The sequence below is a fragment of the Ceratosolen solmsi genome, unplaced genomic scaffold (assembly GCF_000503995.2).
Source record: "Ceratosolen solmsi marchali unplaced genomic scaffold, CerSol_1.0 scaffold90, whole genome shotgun sequence".
NCBI classification, from domain to species: Eukaryota; Metazoa; Arthropoda; class Insecta; order Hymenoptera; family Agaonidae; genus Ceratosolen; species Ceratosolen solmsi.
The window spans coordinates 271,589-294,412 of NW_011948460.1; the positions used below are offsets into that span (position 1 = coordinate 271,589).

At 21.5% G+C, this 22,824-nt stretch overlaps 2 protein-coding genes across 5 annotated transcripts in view; one reads left to right on the forward strand and one right to left on the reverse strand.

Moving 5' to 3' along the window:
- The window catches only part of eIF6 (eukaryotic translation initiation factor 6), a 21,485-nt gene extending 19,362 nt beyond the window's left edge, over positions 1-2,123 (forward strand). The window contains exon 6 of the mRNA XM_011505491.1: positions 1,993-2,123. Coding sequence (XP_011503793.1) covers positions 1,993-2,002 — 10 coding nt within the window. The 3' untranslated portion in view covers positions 2,003-2,123. The remainder of the gene's footprint in view (positions 1-1,992) is intronic.
- Positions 2,124-4,921: 2,798 nt separating this feature from the next.
- On the reverse strand, positions 4,922-22,562 carry LOC105366895 (uncharacterized). Of its 4 annotated transcripts, none has more exons than XM_011505492.1 (11): positions 22,071-22,562; positions 21,551-21,961; positions 15,130-15,591; positions 14,957-15,060; positions 14,688-14,877; positions 14,484-14,616; positions 13,862-14,009; positions 11,827-12,641; positions 9,620-10,187; positions 5,201-5,762; positions 4,922-5,144 (listed from the first exon to the last, which is right to left on the reverse strand). In XM_011505492.1, the coding sequence occupies exons 2-11, from the start codon at positions 21,942-21,944 to the stop codon at positions 4,978-4,980; spliced, it is 3,543 nt and encodes a 1,180-aa protein (XP_011503794.1). In that variant the 5' UTR covers positions 21,945-21,961; positions 22,071-22,562; the 3' UTR covers positions 4,922-4,977. The 4 variants fall into 4 exon arrangements, with proteins under 4 accessions (XP_011503794.1, XP_011503795.1, XP_011503797.1 ...); XM_011505493.1 differs by lacking the exon at positions 22,071-22,562 and adding an exon at positions 18,126-18,300 and having other exon boundaries at positions 21,551-21,622; XM_011505495.1 differs by lacking the exons at positions 21,551-21,961; positions 22,071-22,562 and adding exons at positions 18,126-18,300; positions 18,374-18,486.
- Positions 22,563-22,824: the final 262 nt, after the last annotated feature.

A 22,824-nucleotide genomic window follows, 5' to 3' on the forward strand; every position in this document is an offset into this window, starting at 1 on the left:
AAAGAGTGTCTCGACGCGTGCTTGCTTTAGTATATCCACGCAACAGCTTAGTTAGCTGCCAACAATGGATAGGTAATGCTATGCGAACTAGATAAACATTGTAAAACGTTCGATAATAACAAACCTTTAGAAGGTTGAATAATTCTCGGAAAGTAAAGCTTATAAATTTCCGTTTGGAAAATTCTGGAATTCCGAACAGATTCAAAGATTTAGATAAGAATTTTTTAGATATCTTACATATTTATATAGTTAAAAAGATTTATTTTATTTTTGAAAAAGGAAAAATTAATTTAAAATATCTAAAAAAATTATAAATTAAAAAATTATATTTGTGTATATTAAATTTATATTAAAGTAGCGTCTAAAAAATATATAATAAATATAATATAATAAAATAATAAAATATTTCAAAATTGTTATTCAACAATTAATTATACAGAATTATATAATGATACGATTCACCAAGCTAATAGTTATATACTTTGTAATTTTATAAATCTATTTATATGAATAGGTTCAATATTCTGCCAAATTAATTTGGTATTAAATTAATAAAAATTATTAAAAATTTAATATCTGGTAATGAAATAAATAATAAAGTGTTTAGTTTGATGAAATTTAATAATAAAATTTTGTTCTGGTAACTGAAGTTACTATAAAAAAGGAGTAGAATGACAATTTTGTAAAAGATTCAAATCTACATTTATTAATATCAATAATTTTTGTATTTATAATAATTAAATATATAACAATTAATCATAATCGTTTTGTATGATTTCCAATAGACTATGATTACTAGTATTCATCATTGCCAACATAATTTTAATAAAATATATTAAATACTCTGAGTTCATCATAAAACTATCAACAAGAAGTCAATTATTGACAAAATATTAGATGAAATTATTATTTTTTGCACATATTGGCTGAATAAGTGATTCACAAAATCAGAAATAATCAAATTTAATAATTTGCTAGGGTACATATCCATAAAAATATAAGTTATATTTCACGTAACTCTTATTGATCGTTAGACTTATCGATCTTTCACCTCAAATAACCTTAACTTTGTCAGTTATTTTATTTTCATTCATCCTTAAAAACTGGGTATAGTAAAGTATATACAGTATTCTGCATGGCTAATTAATACAATATTGATTTGAATACATTATGAGAGTAATTAAATTGATTAAAGTCAGGAAGATGAAATTATATAATATTAATTACATCTATTTGTTTAAACATATGTTCAAAAGAATAATAATTTCTCTTTAAATAAAAAATGCATATAAGATTAAAGAAAGATTAAAAAAAACAATTCAACGTAATTCTACGTAAAAGAAATGTTTCAAATTAAAATTAAATGAAATGAGTATTGTGATTATAATAAATAATCCCAGCTCTTACACCTTCAAAAGTAGTAATGTATTGATAATATAGGACATGTTCAAATATAAACTTTGGAATATAAGTTAATACGATAATATAATTTGTAAATATATTAATAATGAAATATATAGTGGTAAGATTGTAAATGATTTATTAAAAACTAAAAAAATTTAAATAAATTATAATGATATACGTTTTATTAGTCAATATTAAATATTGAAGTGAAAATGTGGTAAAACCCAATCTCGAAATCTGTCTTAAAAACGCTCAAGTCAATAAATACACGTATAATTTTCGAAAAACGAATCCTTAAAATGGTATGATCTATTTATATTACAATTTATTAAATATATCAAAATAAAAAACCTTATAAACTTAAATTTACCGTTATGCAAAAATTTGAAGGAATAATCAAATGCTACCACAATTACAAAAATAGAAGTTGCATTATATAATGTACATACATACTTATAAATTTTAATATTTATGTTTTAAATATTAATATAATAATTGAAGAATTAAAACTAGTATTATTATTAAAACTACTCGTATTATTCTATATATCATATAATTTTTTTATAATTTCAATAATTATCTTTTCAGTATGTCATAAGATGATGTAGTTGAAAAAAATAATAGAAGATGAGTTGATGCAAAATATAATCATCTTTATCAAGAAGTATGAAATTGTCCATTGCCATTCACAAACAAATATTCGAATCTAGAAATTTGAATGTATATGAATTTGTGAATTTGTATTCTTATTTAATATATTAATAAAAAATTTTTTAAATAGTTAAAAATTCTGTTTTTTGAAATTATGTAAAATTGAATAAAACGAAATTATTCTTAATTATATTTTTTATTGTATTTTGTATATTTAAAATTTATTCTTTTATATGTTTATTTAATAAATTAGTAATATATATAACGTTATTTTCACAATAGCTTTCATTTAAAAAATCCAAAAAATATATTTTTATATATACTTCAAAAATCAATTTAGTCTGTACCTAATATAATAAACTAAATATTGTTGCAGATCCATAAACTTTTATCATACGTGAGTATGGTAGTATGAGTATGAGGAAAGTGATTTAAAATTTAATTGACATATCTTTCAATTATGATCCTTCAATGATTATAATAAACTATAATACGTAGTATGGAAAAATAAAATAGATTTTAAATGCATACGAGAATATTTATAGGTAACTAATGTACTTCACCACGGACTTTAGACAAGAATCTAAAAACCTATTTCTTGTTTAACTTAAAACATTAAATTACTTATAAAAAGCTCGTTAAGTATATTGGAAAAGTTTACAATTAGAATTTTTAAATTTCAAAACTTTTCTACTATATTATCATTTTACATGAAATAGCAATTTTAACGAATCTGAAAATTGAAAAAGTAGACTCATATTTTATAATAAAAAAATCTAACGATCGCATTGATTATAGAGACTGAATTTATTATATAATTCTACATGTATATTTTTACTGTAGCAGAACAATATATCTTTTTTAAACAATTTCTTAATCATTTGTTTATGCTTTTTCTAAAATTCAATTTAATGGAATAAAAGAACTTTAGTTGCTATAATATATAAAAGATATTTTGCTAAAATGTATTCCTACTAAATAAGCCATTTTATGAGTGGATAAGTTCCTCTTTCTAATTTAAAATGAAATATATTGGTCATTTTTTTAAAGAATATAAAAAACAAAAATATATAAAATAAATACATACGTACGAGTGAAGAAACAGTAGAATCTATTATCTAAAATTAAAAGCCATCAGAAACGATTTAACAAAAAAAAGGGGTCATTAAATATGAAAATAAAAATGATTGCATAATGTCATAAGAAAATTCAAGTAAATAAAAAATACACTTCAATTAGTGAGATGGCAAAATATACTAAAGAAAAAATTAACTTTTTGCATCTATAAGTCGAAATAATATGTACATTATCGCTCTAAATAAAAATCTAAATATAAAAGAATATAGGCATACCCAGATATCCACAAATATTCATTTGATGACGTAACATACCAAATATAAAATAGATTTAATGGCACATTTTATCAACGATAATTACAAGAACTAAAGAGACAGTTATATAAAACATTAGCAATTTTAATATAATTAGTTCTTAGCCGAATGTAAATGAAACTTACGTTATATATTTTAACTAAATAAAACTACCGATTCAAAACTATTTTTAAACTAATGTGCATTCATCATTATTAAAAATACGTATAAATATTATTTTCAAATCTTAAGATAAAATTTTTTCTTTTTAATTATTAAATAAGATTATAATTTTGAAAAGAAATTGTTATATAAAATCTAAAAAATTAGACAATTTTAACGTATTAAACAGAATAAAGAACAGGTTTGGTAATTCAATAAAGGTCATTACTCACACATCTCGAAAGTAGTGCTAAATATATATATTCTAATTAAAAATTTTTTTTATAGATTTTAATGGTAACCATAGATGAATGATTTCCATTGTCTCAGTTATAGAAAAATTTCAGTTAAATATATTTAAAAATAACCAAATCAAAGATGTATATAACTATTACAATTATTCTTAATTTAATAGATGCTACATATAAAACTAAAGATTTATAACATCAATTTGTACAATTTGTCAGAAAACAAAGATGTGAATTGAAGTTTATTTATTTATATTTCAGATTAAGATAAACAAAGTTAGATTTTCATGAAACTAATTTTTCTTATATATTTAAACAAATCACGTAGTGTTTAGATTAATTATAAATAAAAAACCGTGACTACACTTGAGTAAATGTGAAAATTCAAATAAACTATTATTACTTTATAATATAATAAAATACTTTAAACAAAATTTTTATTAATATTTAAAAAGTAAAATATTAATTATTATTAATATTATAAAATTATATAGTGAATAATTCAAATATTATTTAATATAAAATATTTATTGATAAAAACATTCATTAAATCATTGAAGTGATATAATACGATTATTTAAATAACATTTAATAAAATATATTTGAATGAACGATTATTACTACAACGCCAAAATCAAAAATATTAATTTTTCATTACAAACTCGCTATATTATTTATTAATATTCATGAAATCTTTTAAATATTTTCGAATGCAATAGTGACGGCAAATGCAAATTTAAATAAGTAATAGTTTAACTCGAAATCTTTATAATTTATAATTATAATATTTAACTATAAAAAAATGGCTTTTCAATTAATTATTCATACATATTTTAAATTCTACTTTACAAGGACATAAACAAAACTTTACAATTTATTTTATCTAACTGAATATTAATTATGATTTATTACATTGAGTACTATCTTACAATGAAGCACTGATGAAAATGCTGTCTTATATATACGAAGTTTAAATTCAAACAAAACACATTTAGAGTTGAGAAACCTATATAGCTACAATTTTTCTCATTTTGTTTTATTAAAACTGTAAAATATTGGTATGAAATTACATTAAAGAACAATAATATGCAAATTTATTATCTTGTAGTTGTATAAAAATTCTTATATAATGTTTATAAATATTATTGAGATGTGCTATCGGAAATACTTTGTCTCCATGTAGCATGAAACGGAATTTTTAAAATCTTTACACGCGTCTTTGGTAACGCAGTTAAAAGTAGTTTTTGTAGATGAGGTAATGGTAATATTTCGACTTGTGGATTACTTATATTTGGTTGTTGTTTATCATCTGTAAAGAATTATAGTATAAATAATCAGTAAATTTACTAATTAAAAATTGCTTACCTTTTTGATTATCTTTTTCTCCCACAATATCTTCTATCAATTTTAAACAAGGAACTGGTTTTAACACTGGAATAGAATCTCCAGTAATTTGCTTGTTCATTTGATTACATTGATCTACGAATAATTCTGTTACTCGTAATAACTCTTGTGTAACACCCCACACAAAATGTGTCAAATTATTCGATAATTCTGTTACACCGCCCAAGATCATATTGTTAGATGTTGCTGATTGAGATACATACGTTGGAATAATTAATAATCTTTTTATTTTCTTGCAATTTGCCAAGCATTTGTCAAAACCATTTTTCACGTCAAAATTAACTAATTCTAATTGAGTCAAGTTTTCTAATTTAGAAATTCCTTCAAGAATATCAAAAGTGCAACAAGAACCTTGACCTTTTTCTAGACGTAGTCGTTCTAAATTTTGTAATTTAATTAATACACCAGTACCAAATTTATCGGGAAAATCCGAACACTCCCCCAGCTCCAACGTTTCTAGATCTCGTAAGGATTGCAAAATTTCAATTTTTTTTTTACCTAAATCTTTTACCGATGTTAAACTCTGAAAAAAAGAAAAGATTATATTTTGTATTATTTATACAACACGTCTATTTCGATATAAATTGTAATAGTTAACATTTAAAAAATATTTCATAAATATTGAAATGAAATTATATGATAAATATATATTTTACGCTTTGTAGCATTTTATGCTTCATCTAAATTATATATAAAGTTTATTAACACTGTATAACTTGAATTTTCCTTTTGTTTATTTCGGCCTAAATAACTTCACTATGTATATTACAAAATTTTATTTAAAAATTTTCTAACATGATTTGATATAAGACCTGTTTTAATGTTAAAAATAAATTAACAGTAACATAAAGGAATTTCCAAAAAGACCTTATGTAATAATTAATTAATGTAAATTTTGAGCATTAAATTATTTTTTTATATTATTTATTATTAATATATAATTTTTTTTTATTATTTTTTTAATTATAAATTTGATAACAATAAATATTTTTAAAAAATTGTAAGTTGTAAAATATAATTTTTCACAAATTTTAAATGAAAAATAATGAAATGCCTAGCATCCCTGTTTCTTTATTCGGGAATTATCGATCTTTTTGGCCACTTAAATCAATTATTCAAGTATAATTAGTATCTCAATAAGTAACATTATGTATATGCTTTGATTAAAATTAGAATATTTCCACAGTATTATCTACTACAGAATTTTACAAATATGCCATATCATTAACGAATCTCAATACCAATAAATGTAAAACAATTATAATCTGTACGTACTTTTTGTATATGATAATGTATATTAATAAAAAAAGATACAAATATAAAATTTTGTACATAAAAGAACATTTTACATATTTCAATAAATCATTTTTAATTTTGTAATTCCAAATATAATTTTAATAAATTACTTTCCTGAAAAACAAAAAACCATGTTAAACAATTGTAAGAAAATATGTATATGTAATATTCAATAAATTTTTATTTTTATGCCTCTTCTTTATACGCACAGTAATGTATAATAATTTGGTTTCTAAATTTTTAGTAGTAAATACCAGCAAATTATGGAAATAAAGAGTAACTGCTTAAAGTACAAATAAATAATTTTGACTGTTTTTGCCTTTTAATACATTGCTTACGCGCTTAACACAATTTAAAATAAATAATAATAAATGAGAATAGTGATTTTAGTTTTTTAGTATTAAATATTGTGGTAATATCTTTCAAGTTTAAAATTTTTTATTCATTTATATTCTACCAACTTGAAATGAGGTAAGATACATTCTAATATAGAAATAAATATTCAATATATGAATGGTGAACATTTACATATTATTAAAAAAATATAATATACTAACACAGAAACATTATTTATATCATAGATCTATCTATAAAATAATTTAGGATAATTAATTCTAACTTATAAATGATAAAATTTGCTCAATGATTATTATTTAATATGAACTTCGGTATTATGCATATTTTACAAATTTAGTTATATACTTTAATGGTATTTCAATTAATTAAAACATTGTAATTGCAATGAGGGGTATATGAATATGTAGTATTTAAATAATAATTTAGTGTTATTATTAACTTACATATAACTAGTATTTAATAGTAATTAAATAGGCTCAAAATAAAAAATTTTCATTATAAAAATCTGTTTTAACGCATGAAAAATTCTACCGTTAATGTATTAGTATAAATAAGTTTATTTTTAAGATACTTACCGTCCCTTTTTATATTTTTTTAACACTTACTGAGTAAAATATTTGAAATTGTATAGAAAATCATATCTAAATTGTTTTGTTCTAATCAAATATTTATTACCATAAAAGTCAGTAAGTCTTACTTAAACCGATTATAAATAAAAGTATTTATGAAATATAAAATTAAACTGTTAAATAAGCAATTATTTTACACATGTAACATTATTTTCTCAATGGCAGTTAGATTATACTTCTTTAAAAAGAATAAAAATATTAATGTTTAAATTAAAATATTAAATTATAACGTACCTCAAATATTTAATATTTCTAAATAAATCATCAGTTTTTATTAAAACAAAAGACAACATTTTATTCCATTTCATTCTAATAAAATTTTTGATATTCTATCATATTAGTTTGAATTCCTACAAATGCTATATCACTATCAATAAATGATTTGATTCTTAATTTCTATTTATTCTTTCATACAAATTTATTTCAAACTTTTATTAGTTTGTTATTCTTCCAAAAAATAAACTATTTCTATTCCTTTGATGTAGAAGAAAAAAATTAATTTGTTAAGAAAGAATTGCTACAAGCAATACTTTTTATTTAATGACGATGAAACTATCATAAATTAAAATTGATAAATTACATAAAAGTATTTGGCTCAAGTATATAAAAGACATAAAGTTGTATAACTCCTTTATAAGCATAAGTATTTTTTATTATGCATTCATTGAAATTAAGATTATCTGTTCAATATTCAAGAATTTCATTATAATTTAATCTTTGTAAGATTATTTATATCTAATATCGTACACTTAAAATAAATTGATAGTATTTAAATATGTTAAGGCATTTTCTTTTCTTTTACTTTTCTATAAAGTATTTAAGCATAAATATTGGTGCTATTGCCCTAATTATTTAAGTGAGAATGTAACTGTTGTATAAATGAATTTATAATAATGAACTAGTAATTTATCAAACAACTTTATACATTTTTTTTTTTGCTACTGTTGACATTATTTAAAAAAATGCGAATTATTTATCACTCAATCTTGTAATAATATTTTTAACTTACACTACTCAGTAGTTTTTATATTTATGAGAAAATTGTAATTACAATGAAGTTACTTAATACAAGATTGACGTGGAAGTATATCTTGTCTTACATAACTACATTTTGCAAATCTTTTTAAAAATAAGACACGTAAATTTTAGTATTAAACAATTTTTCAATGCAAACTATTAACAATATTGTTGTTGCAATTTAAATATGAAACCTTTTAAATTATTTTTAATACTGTAAAAATCTTTGAAATATTAAACATCAATATATGCAAAATTTATTATTCCTTAATATTTCATTCAGCAATTATTAGATTTACATAAACTAACACTATATAAAGAAATAGTATTCAAAGAACATAATGATCATATTGTCAATATAATTTTGTTTATTATTTATATATTTGGACTAAATATTAGCGTGTAAATAAATTATAATTTGATTACTCTAAGTATTATTTTACACTTGTATTGATATACAATAATGTGAACTTATGCACGTTGATTAATTTGATTAGTATACATAACTACTAATATATTTTAAAACAAATTGACTATAAAGCATCCGACTCTCCTTGTTTTTTGGTTTGCATTAATCTTATCGGTTGTTCTAAATTAACTTGGAATGACTATTAGATTTAGAATAATCATTAAGCCAAAAATCTGTATGGAATTTATATGATTATACTTATGCACAGAATACTATAATTTGATCAGAATTATCAATTTCTACATGGGTTTATAAATTTGACATTGACTAAAGATGAATCCATAAATTTTTATTATTAACTTTTCATGACAACTTCTATGAATATCACAAGAAAATGTGGTGTTAGGCTGTTTAAATATGTATGGAAAAAATATATTTATAGATATCAAATATTATCAATTTTTATTTTCCGATTTTCAATTAATAACAAAAGTCTCTTCCTACACATCTGTATATATATATATATATATATATATATATATCAATTTACAATATAAGTACCATTTTAGTCAAAACACATAAAGTTGTTTTAGTTTACATATTTAATTACTAATAATTTTTTATTCATTATATATAATTTAATATAAAACCACTCAATTTATAGAAACTTACCAAATGAGTTATTTTTGACAGATTCAATAAAGGTGTCAAATCTCCTTGTAATGCCATCCCACTTATAGCTTTTAATCTTAATTCACTACAATGACTTAAATTGTTCATGGCTTCCAAATTAAGAGAATCACATTTTATCGACATAGCACTCAAAACTTCTAATTGTGGACAATTTCTCATAACTTCTTCTACAACCACTGCAGGACATCTACATAATTCCAGTTTAAGAAGGCTTGTAACTCTTGGTATTATAGTAATAAATTGTTTCCATATTATATCAGCTTCACCAACAATCAACATTTTTCTTAAATCTAAGTGTTCAGTACCCCGATTTTTCAGAGTTTCTGCTAATCCAGTCCAATCTGTAACTTGGCTATTCTTCATACGTACTGTTTTCCATAATGATGGATGAGCAGCAAGATCTCTCCACATACGACAAACTCTAGCAGCACGAAGTAACTCTTGAACTTTAAGATATTGAAAAATACGGGAAAGAGCATCATATCCAGCACAAACAGACACCATAAAATATTGGCGTTGATCAGTTTCTGGTTGCAATTGTTTTTTCCTGTAATATAGATAATATAGTTTAGTATGATTCACCATCAAAGTTGTCTTGAAATTAGTAATAATAAAGGAATACAGTGAATATTAATTATCTAATTAAAAATTAAATTTTCTGGATCAAGAAAATGTTTAATAACAAATTAATAAGATGCAACTTGTATATTTTTATAAAAGTTAAATTATAATATCCAAATACTCAAAAACAAAATTTTCTAATCTATAGGAAAACTTTAATTGTTTGGATACCTTGGAGTAGGAAAAAATTAAGGAAGATTAGGAGAATGCACAATACTTTTCACCTTGCATATAATTTTATATCTGCAATATAATGTGTTAAAACGAATTAAAATTTTTTAATACAGCACTTATCTGTTGATGAATTCCATACTTATAGATTGAGGTGATTAATAATGTCTCAACATTATATATTTTACCTAAAATTTCATGTTATTATAGCATTCAAAAAAAAATATTATATTAATCTTTTATTTCAAAGAATTAAACTACGATTCAAAGCTGAGTCAATTTGATTTGCTTAAAACTATGAAGCAAATTCATTTTTTGAATTGAAATTTTTTATAGTAATAAATATAATAAGCAATAATATTTAATAATTAAAGACAAAACTAAACACTAATATATTAAATGTCGTAAATACACACACACATCCACACAAATATTTACATGCAATAGGTTTTAAAACTGATTAGAATGTTTATAAGTATTTTAGTTTCACCAATAATAATTTTATACATATGGCTTATTTAAATACAAAATTATTTTATATACTATTAAGTATGTAACAATTTTTAATAAAAAAATATAATTATTGATTTATGTTTGTTAATGTTGATAATAATTATTGACAGAAATACCAAGAAAGAATTTATTAGAACTATTTCAGTTAATATAGCATTACCTAAATTTATTTAATATTTTATTTCATTTTTATTTATATCAAATAAATTATACGCAATTAATAACTCGTCCTTATTTACAGTTGGATTAAAGGCAGATGTTTTTTATATAATTCAATTTCAACTATCCGAATCTATCATTTTCTTTAATACTTTCGTACAGGAAAACATTTAATTACAAAAATGTTTCGAAACATTTTAATCGAAGTTTAGGAGACCAACTTTAATTCTAATCGATAACAAATGGATATTAATTATTACTGATAAATTTTTATCTGTATCATACCAAAATTATTGTAACTCGAAATTCAAATTATTTTTAAAGTTCATTTATTTATTAAAATTATAACGATATACAATATGTACTTTAAAAAATACATATACATTTTTTATTAATTTTAGTATAAAATTGTTCAAAATAAAATCACTGAACAGATTTATTAAATTAGATAATTGGAATTACATAAAATAATATAAGATTATTAATCTTTAAAATACTATTTTACTATAAAATATTTTTTTTCAATTTTATAAAAGATAGTTTTTGTGATAAAATACATATGATAATTGAAGATGAATTAAAATTTTTTTTTAATATTCTAATCTATCCTCTAAAATCATATGTACAGCTAATCATCTAAATTTCGTATAAAAGAGATTAGCCAATTAAAATAAAATTATAATAAATTGTCAACAATATGAAAAACAGAAACGAAAATTTACCTTTTATTTTCAGCAGGTATAAGTAATTTTATTGGATTGTTCTGTCGAGAAGAGGTACATTTTTTATCTGGCGGTGAAACAGTTACAAAACTGTTTTCTAATAGTGTACAAAGCTCAGTATTTGTTTCACTTATATTTGTATTTGATATAGACAATATACTATTAGTTGATGGAAAGAGTTTATGCAATTTTGTTATAGAATTTCGGCAAATAGATTTTTCCAGATCTATTTCTACAGATTTTCTTGTGGCTACTTGTAAATAACTGATATCGTTAGTATTATTTCTATACATATTTTCTATATCAATTTTAGTATTTAAAGGAAGATTTAGCATTTCAATAGCTGTAGACATACTAGATGTCTCGTAACCATCTTGAATGAGTGGTGGCTTATCGCCAATTTTATTATCTTGCCTTAAAGTTATTGTCGGCTGAACTGCCATTGTATTATTTTTTGGTACTACAATATATCTTTTCCCACCCATTAAAGCAATATTTTGAGCTGGTTTAAAAGGGGTAACTTCACGTTTATGTAGAAATTCATTTTCAGTTTGAACACACCAAGAACCTTCTTTTTTTTCGCTTACTTTGGACAAAATATGAGTTTTCATAGATTTAGGAGTTTTAGATACAACTGACTGTAATGGGTATGAACTATCTAATTTTGGAATACGTTGCAATTTTGGAAGTAGTCCTGTTTGATGTATTGATTTACTATTTGGAGTACTTAATACACTGATGGGTATCAGCGGTGGTGGAGTGAGAACTAAGTTTGATTGATTTTTCAGAGAATCGTTTGTTTCTAATTGACAATTCTGTAATACAATCATTAAATTTATAAGGGCGTATAAAAAGATTATTTATATAGAATATATGAGAGGAGTTGAGTTTCAATTGTAACCTTGTTAATTTTAACAAAGTTACCAATATTTTCTCTTACTCCACACATTGCACACGAAACTATTCTAAAATTGTATTCCTTACAATTATGGTAAATGATTTATCTAAAATTTTTTTATAGTTGAAAATCATAATCATACACAAAGCATGTACAATTAGAATACAGTAGCAGAATATGAGAATGAAAACAGCCTCAATCAAATTCACTTTACCATTTATTTATATTCTGTACATCTAATAAAATATTATTCAATATGTTATCTGAACAAACTCTAGAGTATTTAGTAAGATTAAATAGCATAATATATAACTTTGAAAATTAAAATCTTTATATTAAAATAATTTAATTAAACACATTATTTGATTATTAAAGAAAATAAAAATTTTATTAGGTAACCACTAGAGCTCATAAGCAACTTTATAAGTTATCTTTTATACGTATATATATCACATTATTTTTTATTTTGTTCATTCTTAAGTTTTGTTTTTAAAATATACCTTATTTTTAATTTTTTTCATTCTTAAGTTTTATTTTTAAAATATACATTTTTTCGAATGTATCGTTATTTAGTTTATCTTGCAAAATAATTTTTAATATTTATAAAATACATAATTATATTTAGATATAAGTTTTGTACTAGCAAAATTGATAAAACATTGAATACCATATAATAATTAATTTCGAATAGTAATAATACTTTTAATTAATTATCATATTTATGTTTAAATTAATAAAAGTTAATATTTTGTTTAATCTGTAAAATACATGCACATATATTACATACAATATAACAATTATACTTACATATAACTGTCAAAATAGTACATTTTAATTAAATGTAATAATAAACATTATAAGCGGATTATACAGAAAAATGGGAAAACTATAATTTACAAATTCAATTTTTTGTAAATAAATGGAATCTATTTAAAGTAGGCTCTTCAAATATAATACCAATGTAATAACTCTCAATGTAAAAATAACGGAATAGAAAAATTATTACATTAAATGATTTAACTTTCTAAATGATTCTAAGAAAATTTAAGTGATTACGAATTTATATCACAATTTATTCAAGTCTAAAACTCAACTCCTTATATTTATTTTTGAAATAAATAATTTTACAATATATACCTTGCAAATAAATTCGTTATTCCTTACTACTTCATTATTCTCAGTGCATTCAGGATGATATAAGCATAGACAGACACTGCATTGTAAACTGGGTATCAATCCCATACTTGTTGAGCACCTAATACTACATGGTTCTTGAACTTTTGTCCTGAAAGATGTGCATTAACAGGAAAAATAGGACTTTACAGGAATTAAATGGATATATGTCATAATAAATTCGTTTTTAAATAAATTAAAGAACCAACTGGATAGGATATTTTTAGGATAGTACTTTTAATTGACTTTTTCTTGATCCTTGAAACAAGTGATTTTAATTTTGTCATTTGTATTTGGTAATTTTATTATAATCTTTTTATATAATTTATGTATAATATCATGATTGTTTTGCTATTAGAATATTTATCATATGTAAACCATTTCAACTATATGATTTAATCTATTTAGTTTTTAAAAATACAAAATTTGTATATATATATATATATATAATATAAATACTGAAAATATTAATTTAAATAAATTTAAAAATATGCACCAACGTCTTAATCAATTATCTGTACATAAATTTGTATTTATAAAATAAATGCATTATTATATATCGCAATATTTTTATAGTATAACTTACTTGGTTAGTCTTTTAGTTTTCATTGGAGGACTCTTTTCCAATGTCTGCTGACTTCTTTTAGAAGTTGGTAGACTCCATTTAAGCGGAGAAGTAATCTCATGTTCTATAGTAGTAGGTGGTGATTTTATATCTTCTATTAAACATTTTGAGAAAATTAATATAAAAGAAATAATAATAAACATTTATGTATGTTTCAACCCTTACTTTTAAATGAATTTTTCTTAGTTGGTAATTTTACTTTAAAGGATGCAGACGTTTTTATAACTTTTGGAGATGTCTTAATTGATACTGGCGATGATAATTTATCTACTTTTTTTGGTGAAATCCTTTTTATCGGTAATGTTTCCACAGATTTTTTACCGAGCTTTATCATGGATTTATTACCAAAGGAATCCTAAAAATTAAAAATACATTAATCTTGAGAATTTCTTTTTATTTTATTCATTTAACATATTCATGACACATTCACCGACTCTTGATTTTTTAGCATCTCGAATAATTTCTTTATTAGGGTCATTAACACCAAGAGGTTCTTTGAAAAAGGTAAAATTATCAATTGTTAATTTACTTGTTGTTACTGAAACAAAAAATTATTAAAAAATAAACTATTTCAAATTAATATTTAATTATAAAATAATACACTTACAAAATTCAATAACTTCTCGATAACTTCTAACTTTTTTACCCTCAGGTGTATAGTAATAAATATCAGCCATTCGTCTCGTTTGATTTTCTGATGTTCCAGCCCTGTATACTAATTCTCGTTTCCATCCATAGTTAAATGGTTCTCTATACACAGGATTTTTTATATCTACAGAAACCTTTTGACGTGCGGTATTTCCAGGACTTACTCCTCGAGAAGATCGACTTTTTCTTGATTTATTGGAATTTATAGAGACATTGCTATTTACAGATTTTTCTGATTTTAATGAAGATTCATCCGCAGTTATGCTACAAATATCCGATTCAACGATATTTTTCTGATCTTCAGAATCTGTAGTATTTTCATCAGTTTCCTCAATCAAACTATCAGAATTTTTTATATTTTTCCATGGCTGCATTGCAATTTTCCGACGTTTTGATGAATTATTTATTAGTTCTTCTTCAGCTAAAAATAATATATAATTAATAATTTAGTGCAAATGTTTAAATTTAATCATGTAAATAAATTAGTTATATCTTCATTGGTTATTCAAAAAATTTGAATTTAAAATTTTTTTATTTGACATTTTTATATTTTATTTTTTAAATCTTAAAAACATGTATATTTTTTCTCATATTAATACAAAAATTTCTATTATATCGTTTATATTCAACTCGGCATATATAATCTTGCAAAATTTTATTTAGATTTATTAACTTAAACAATTTTTTTATTCAAATGGAGATAATTTATGATTATCATAATAAATTTGTGCATAATTTTATTATATAATATACAAGTTTATTATTTTTTTAATGAAACTTAGTGCTAGTAATTTATAAATATGAATTTGCTGATACAATATTTTGACAGAAATAATTTTATTCATGTAATAATTTGAAAAAAATATTAATGTTAATATATATGTACACAAAAAATTCTTCTAAAAATGATTTAATACCAAGTAATCTATCACTATATAGGTTTTTAGCTAACGCAGAATCATAAAATTATTCTGTTTCTTAAACTATTGATCCACTTTTTAATTAATGAAAATGATCTGTTTTTACGTTTCCTATATTGTAAAATATCAATTTTTATTATATTAGATTTGAATATGAAGTAAAAAAATATTTTAAACACTTTCTCATTGAAAATCATTAGATTACAAAAATTATTATACCCATGCATTTATTTAAGTTAAATGAGTTACTATATAGTATATTTTTAAGTGATGATCATCCAGAAGAACTATTTCTTTGATTAAATTTGAATTATTATACATATGAAAATTAATGAATAAGATCGTAATTATGTTTATTAATGGATTAAACAGTTTTTAATTCATTTATCATGATTGGTTTTCAAACACTTATTAAATAACTTTATACTTAATAATAAATATCAAATAAAATAAAAACAATATTTAATATCATTTAATATAAGTAGTTGTAGGAGGTATTTAAATATAATCATATCTATATGTACCATTTTTTCTACTACATTAAACGTCACTTGTTAAGTATCAGAGTACAAACTACATATAATCAACTAAATATTTTGATTTGTTTACATACTGATTTCGAACGTTTAATAATATATTAATATCTATTTTTTCTACAGCTGAAAATATATCTTAAATAATCTTAGGTAATATAACTTATTACTACACTATTAAACGTACGTACAAGCGTATTCAGAAAATACAATGACGGAATAAATATTTATTTCTATTTTAAATATTTACCGATTAAAACTAATCTAATTTTTTTTTTTATTCGTTATGAACTTCAAAATTTTTATTAGCGAATTTTAAATATTACAAATGACAATTGTTTTTAAAACAACTGTTTTTAATAATATAAGATCAAATTAATTTTTCGAATATAATTACAATTATATACATACATGCTAAATTAAAAATCTATTAAAATTAAGATTTTTCTCAGTTTTAAAATAGAATTTTTACTGTATATATAAAATTTTATAAAAAATTTATTTATAATAAATTGTATCTATGTTTATTATTGTTAATTATGAAGATTAAAATTTTTTTCAATTACTTTGTATTTTTCCGAGTATAAAACACGAATATCAAATACATCAATTTCATTATTATAGATAATAAATATATAAATTTTGAAATTGATTTGATATATTTTATATGTATATATATAGTTTTTTTACAGATTAACTTAGTAATATTTTACGATTCAGATGATTTTATGATTTTTTATAACAAATAAAATATTAACATAATTATATGGGTAATAAATTAGCGTATAGAAATTTAATAAAATGTTCTTTTTTTTATTTATAACTCTAGATATTTCGTATGTATTATGACATTAAATAAAGATTATTTTCTTATAAAAATAGCTAATGCTTTAAATAATTCATGAAAATACTGAAATATTTTATTTATATTTTTATTTATGTATATTATTTAAAAATATAAAGACAATGTTGGCAAAATCATATTAATATTAAATCGAAATAGATTGAAAATTGTAAGCAGTTTTCATAAAGATAATAAAAAAGTATTTTTTAAATAATATTTAATGTTTTAATTTGTTTGTTAGTTTTATTATACCAAAAATAAATAGACACGTTTATTTTGATATAAAACCAATTGGTATTTAATACTATAGTTTTAAAAAGTTTTTGATTTAGAACGTTAAAAGCTGTTTCTTGGTAACTTTTTTTTACATGAAAAACTTTCTAATATTTAGACATGTATAATAATATATATTCAATAATTACATATTATGGACAAAAAAGAATAAGTCATTTAAATTGATATTTCTTTATGTTCAGATTCTACCTAAAGTATATTTTACTATTGAAGATATATCAAATGTAGTAAATTAAATATAATAAAGTGATAATTCAATTAGTTTTTTCACTAATGTGTTTCCCAGTTTGAATAAATGTAATGAAATTTTGGAAGAAAGTGCTTTCACGTTTCGATCGAAAAATATCAACTATTGGCAACTTACAGCAATTTCATTACAATCAGCTATGCTGGTCCATACAGTTGTCTTCAAGTTGTTAAAAATTTTATTATGCTTTATTCGCTAGAATCTACGCGGATTTGAGCATCTTTAGTGATACTTTTTTGACATGAATCAGCCCCCATAATTTGGTCCATGCTTAATTGACGAACATCTTACACTGTTGGTTAATATTTAAATTAATGTATTATTATGTTTATGATTTATATCAGCATTAAAATTGATGTATATACTTCATCGAATCATTACAGCCGTAAAGGTGATAATTTCAATTATTTTAATGCCAGAATACAACTGTTTCGAGTGATGTGCCATAAAGTTGAATCAAAACTATTATCAGAATTTTACGTTTTTCACTTAAACATTTCATTTAAATATTTATTTATATGAATATATTTCTGATCGGATTAAAAAGTACGTAGATGATGTGTGAAATATTCCAATTTATCAGCGATTTCATTTTTATAAATTTACCAGGACCCTCAAGACATAATGTTTCGCCAGTTGAAGAATACTAGTGTAGTATTGACATTATTTTTAATCTTCTAATAACAGAATTTGCATTTTTTTTATTGATAAATCATAATAAATATTTAATATTCTAATAAGTGTCAAAACGACTTAACTCATGCTTGCTTACTTTAAAAGTTATTATCTCGTAGATCTTGGTATGAGCATGCCAGACAAGAATAAATTTTTACATATAATTATGAAAAATACAAAGAGAATCGTGACTGAAAGTACTATTCTGAATCGAAAATTCGTAGAGAACGGACGTTTAATGCTCAATTAAATTGAAAATTAATTTGACAAGCCTGTCAATATATTTATTTTTCGCAGATGAGGGATAAAAACACTATTATCTAATATTGTATAATGATATTCAAACTGTTTTATTTGATCTCAACTTATAATTTAGAAATTACTACAAAAGGATGTCACTACATTTCATAAGCAATATATTATCTGTATCAAGATCAAAGTGACAATACATTTTAATGGTTCTCAATTATAAACTTAATTTCTTTTTAATAATGTATTAAATTTATATTTTATTTTATTATACATCATATATAAATATTAAAGTAGAAAACTTTTTTTAAACGTTTTGTTATAATACAATTGATGAACACAATTTTGATAATAAATCTTTATTTAGGTTAGAGTCAAATCACGTAATTTGTATAAAATTGCCTATTTTAAATAATTTTTAAAGCAATAAAAGATTATGCTATAACTATAAAATTTCTTTTAAAATCTTCAAATAACTTCTTCAAAAATTCATAAAAAATAAAATAAATATATTATGAAATTTTATTACAGTTGCAAATTAAAACTACAATTACTTAAAATTTATCACAACTATTGGATCTTTACATAAACGTTCTTAAATTTTAAAACTTGTTTAATTTTTTTGCAAAATAAGATTTAAATTCTTTAAGTTTTTAATTATTTATTAATTTTCTTTTTGTTAAAGATCTTTTTGAATTTTATAATTAAAAGTACTATTTTATATTGTTACATATAATATATTATTTAAATTGAAAAAAACATAAACATTGAAGTAAATATAAAATAGCAAAAATAGTTGATTTAGTTAAAATAAATTATAAATAGGAAATTTCGTTCCTTCTAATAATATACATTTTTTAATAATATTCAAATAAACACTTTAAAATACATATATATATATATTTTATATTTATGCTTTTTTAATATTTTTATAAGTATGTTACATTTAATGTTGCAACAAAATATTTTGAATATTTCTTAAAACATAAAGAAGAGATTTCCCTCTTCACCTCACCCACATTATTTGAAAAAACTACATATGATAAATATAAAATAGAAATTAAGATTTATTTTCAGATTTGAATTTCCATTAAATATTCATTTTTTGGAAATGTATTCTATATTTTTAAACTGAACCCAATTTCGAAATGAATTACTGTGTTTTAAAAATATTTTTTCTTGTTTTCTACATTTTAATTAGTATATAATTAAACAAAAACAAATCAGGTATTAGATTTGAAATGATTAGTTTGAAAAAAGTATCAAGTTGAATAATCAGAATTTATACATACTGGTCAGGCAATTAATTCAAAGTTTCATTTAAAAATGACTAAGATTTATAATAATTATCTATGTTAATTTATATACTTGCAAATTAAACAAAAATGAAAATAAATTATATAATTATGAACTTTATTTTTACACCATATTATTTTGAAAATAATTCTAATTATTTGAATCTTAAACTTTATTCCAAATACCAAAAAAAAAAAATTAAAAAAAAAAAGTAAAAACCTATATAAAGTAATATCTATTTAATTTCAAACAAACAATTAAAAAATAATTAGTTTAAACATTATTAAAAGTTTTTAAGTATAATTAAAAATTAATAGTCTATTAATATTTTAATTTTTGTAATAATGATTTGTAATAAATCCAATTTATTATCATTATATGTTATTTATAAATGTTTATTAAATTATTTATTAATTTTAATTAATGTATAATAAAACTTATGATAAAAAATACTTTGTTTTATATATTCCAATGAATTAAATTATGTTTTTTAAAATAAGATTTCAGTTAATATCAATTTCTTTAGAATTATTTTGTGCTTCACTAACAATTCTTGTTTATATTAATTTTTGAAATATTTGAATATGTATGATACAGTTGATCAATATCATTGACCTTTTATATTATTGGTTTAAGTTCCCAATAATTATATTTCATTAACTAATATTTTATAAGCTTCTAATTAAGTTTTATAAAATAATAACATTAGTTAAAATAATATATATTAAAATATTTAAATATTTAATAAATTTATAAAATTATATATCAATGAGACATAAGATAAATTTTAATTATAATAGACTAACATTCGCATAATTAATAATTAAATAAATTTCATTTCATGTAAACAAGATCGGATATATTGATATTTTTAACCCATTTTGTACAATTTTGTCTGTTAATCATAATTACTGAAATTAAAATATAATTATGTTATACTGTAATTAAAAAAGAATTTGCAGTTCATTACATTTTAAAATATTCATTAAAAAATGAATTTTACAAACATTATAAATTATAATTTGGCTACATAACTACATTTAAGATTATAAATATACATTATACAAAATGTAACTAACAAATTTGTTTAGTCATTCATAAAAATATTGAAATAAATTAATATACAAAAATCACAAAGTACAGGAATTTATTTTAAACAACCTTATAAATATTAATATTAATTCTTGTACTTATATATATACTATACTAATCAATAACAACTCTTGTACTAATGACTTTTCGTAAACAAATTGTTACTTTAAGCTATAAGTAATATTTAAAATAGATTATATTGAAATAATTAAAACAAAATAATTTTTTACCAATGAGTTTCTTGAGAATAATGCTGCCAGATTCAAAAATTTCTGGATCTTTAAGATCAAAGCCATTGAAATCTTCAGTTTCATCTGAACTAACATCATCAGTATCAGAGGTCTTTTTTTTATTTAATTTTGGAGATAGTGATACCAGTAATGGTTTGTAAGAATCCTCTGTACTGCTAGGATTAGTTTTGAATTTCCGTAATTTCCTTTTTGTTGAAGGAGAAATATTTTTCTTTATTTGTAATAGTTTAAAATCACCATTTATTTCTTCGTTAATGAGTTTCTCTTGTTCCAAACATTGCTTCTCCGACGTTTCCGATACTATAACATTTTCGAGGTTAGAATCTCCGCGCGTTATTTGGCCATTCCCGCCATTAAAGTCGAAAGCATCCATTATGCTTTATTTGGCACCTAAAATTTTATTATAAAATGAAGTAAAATAACTTTTAATGAAACACTGAATAAAAACTATATAATATTTAATGTTTTTAGATAAAAATAACTTAATTAATATTCATACCAACAGTAAGACAGAAATAGGAATTATGTTCTGAATTACAAGGAAAATCAGATCTTGATGCAAGCAAACTTATGGAAGAATGAGAAAGCGGACTCTCGTGCGCGAGCACAATAAAATATTGCTCCGTTTTCGACACACAAATATGTTATTATATGATTACTATTCGTTACTTGTACATTTCCTGAAATTTGAATAGCCAACAACCGAATTAAGTATATATATTTCTTATTTATTTGTGTAACACAATATAGTTAATGAATGTTCGCACAAACTAACAAAAGCAATCATTTTGAAAATCTTGTTTATATTATCTAAAGAAATGGTATGTCTCTATTTAGATTTACCGATTTATCAAAAACTACACTTTTTTTCTCTTTTTTCTTTATATATTATCATAAGGGCATTGTATAAACAAAGACAATATACATAGCCATTACACTTTTGTAACAGTTGATCTTTTAATACTTATTTGTCTTAACGGAACAGGACCGGAAGTTTTAATTGGTTGTTTCAAATTCATCTGTTAATAGTCTTTCTTTCTCATTGAGACATTAAATTTATGAATATAATAGAAACAACTCTATTATGAAAGAATATAAGTTATAATACTTATTTGTCTTAACGGAATAGAACCAGAAGTTTTAATTGGTTGTTTCAAATTCATCTGTTAACAATCTTTCTTTCTCATTGAACATTAAACTTAGGAATATAATAGAAACAACTCTATTACGAAAGAATATAAGTAAGCTTAACA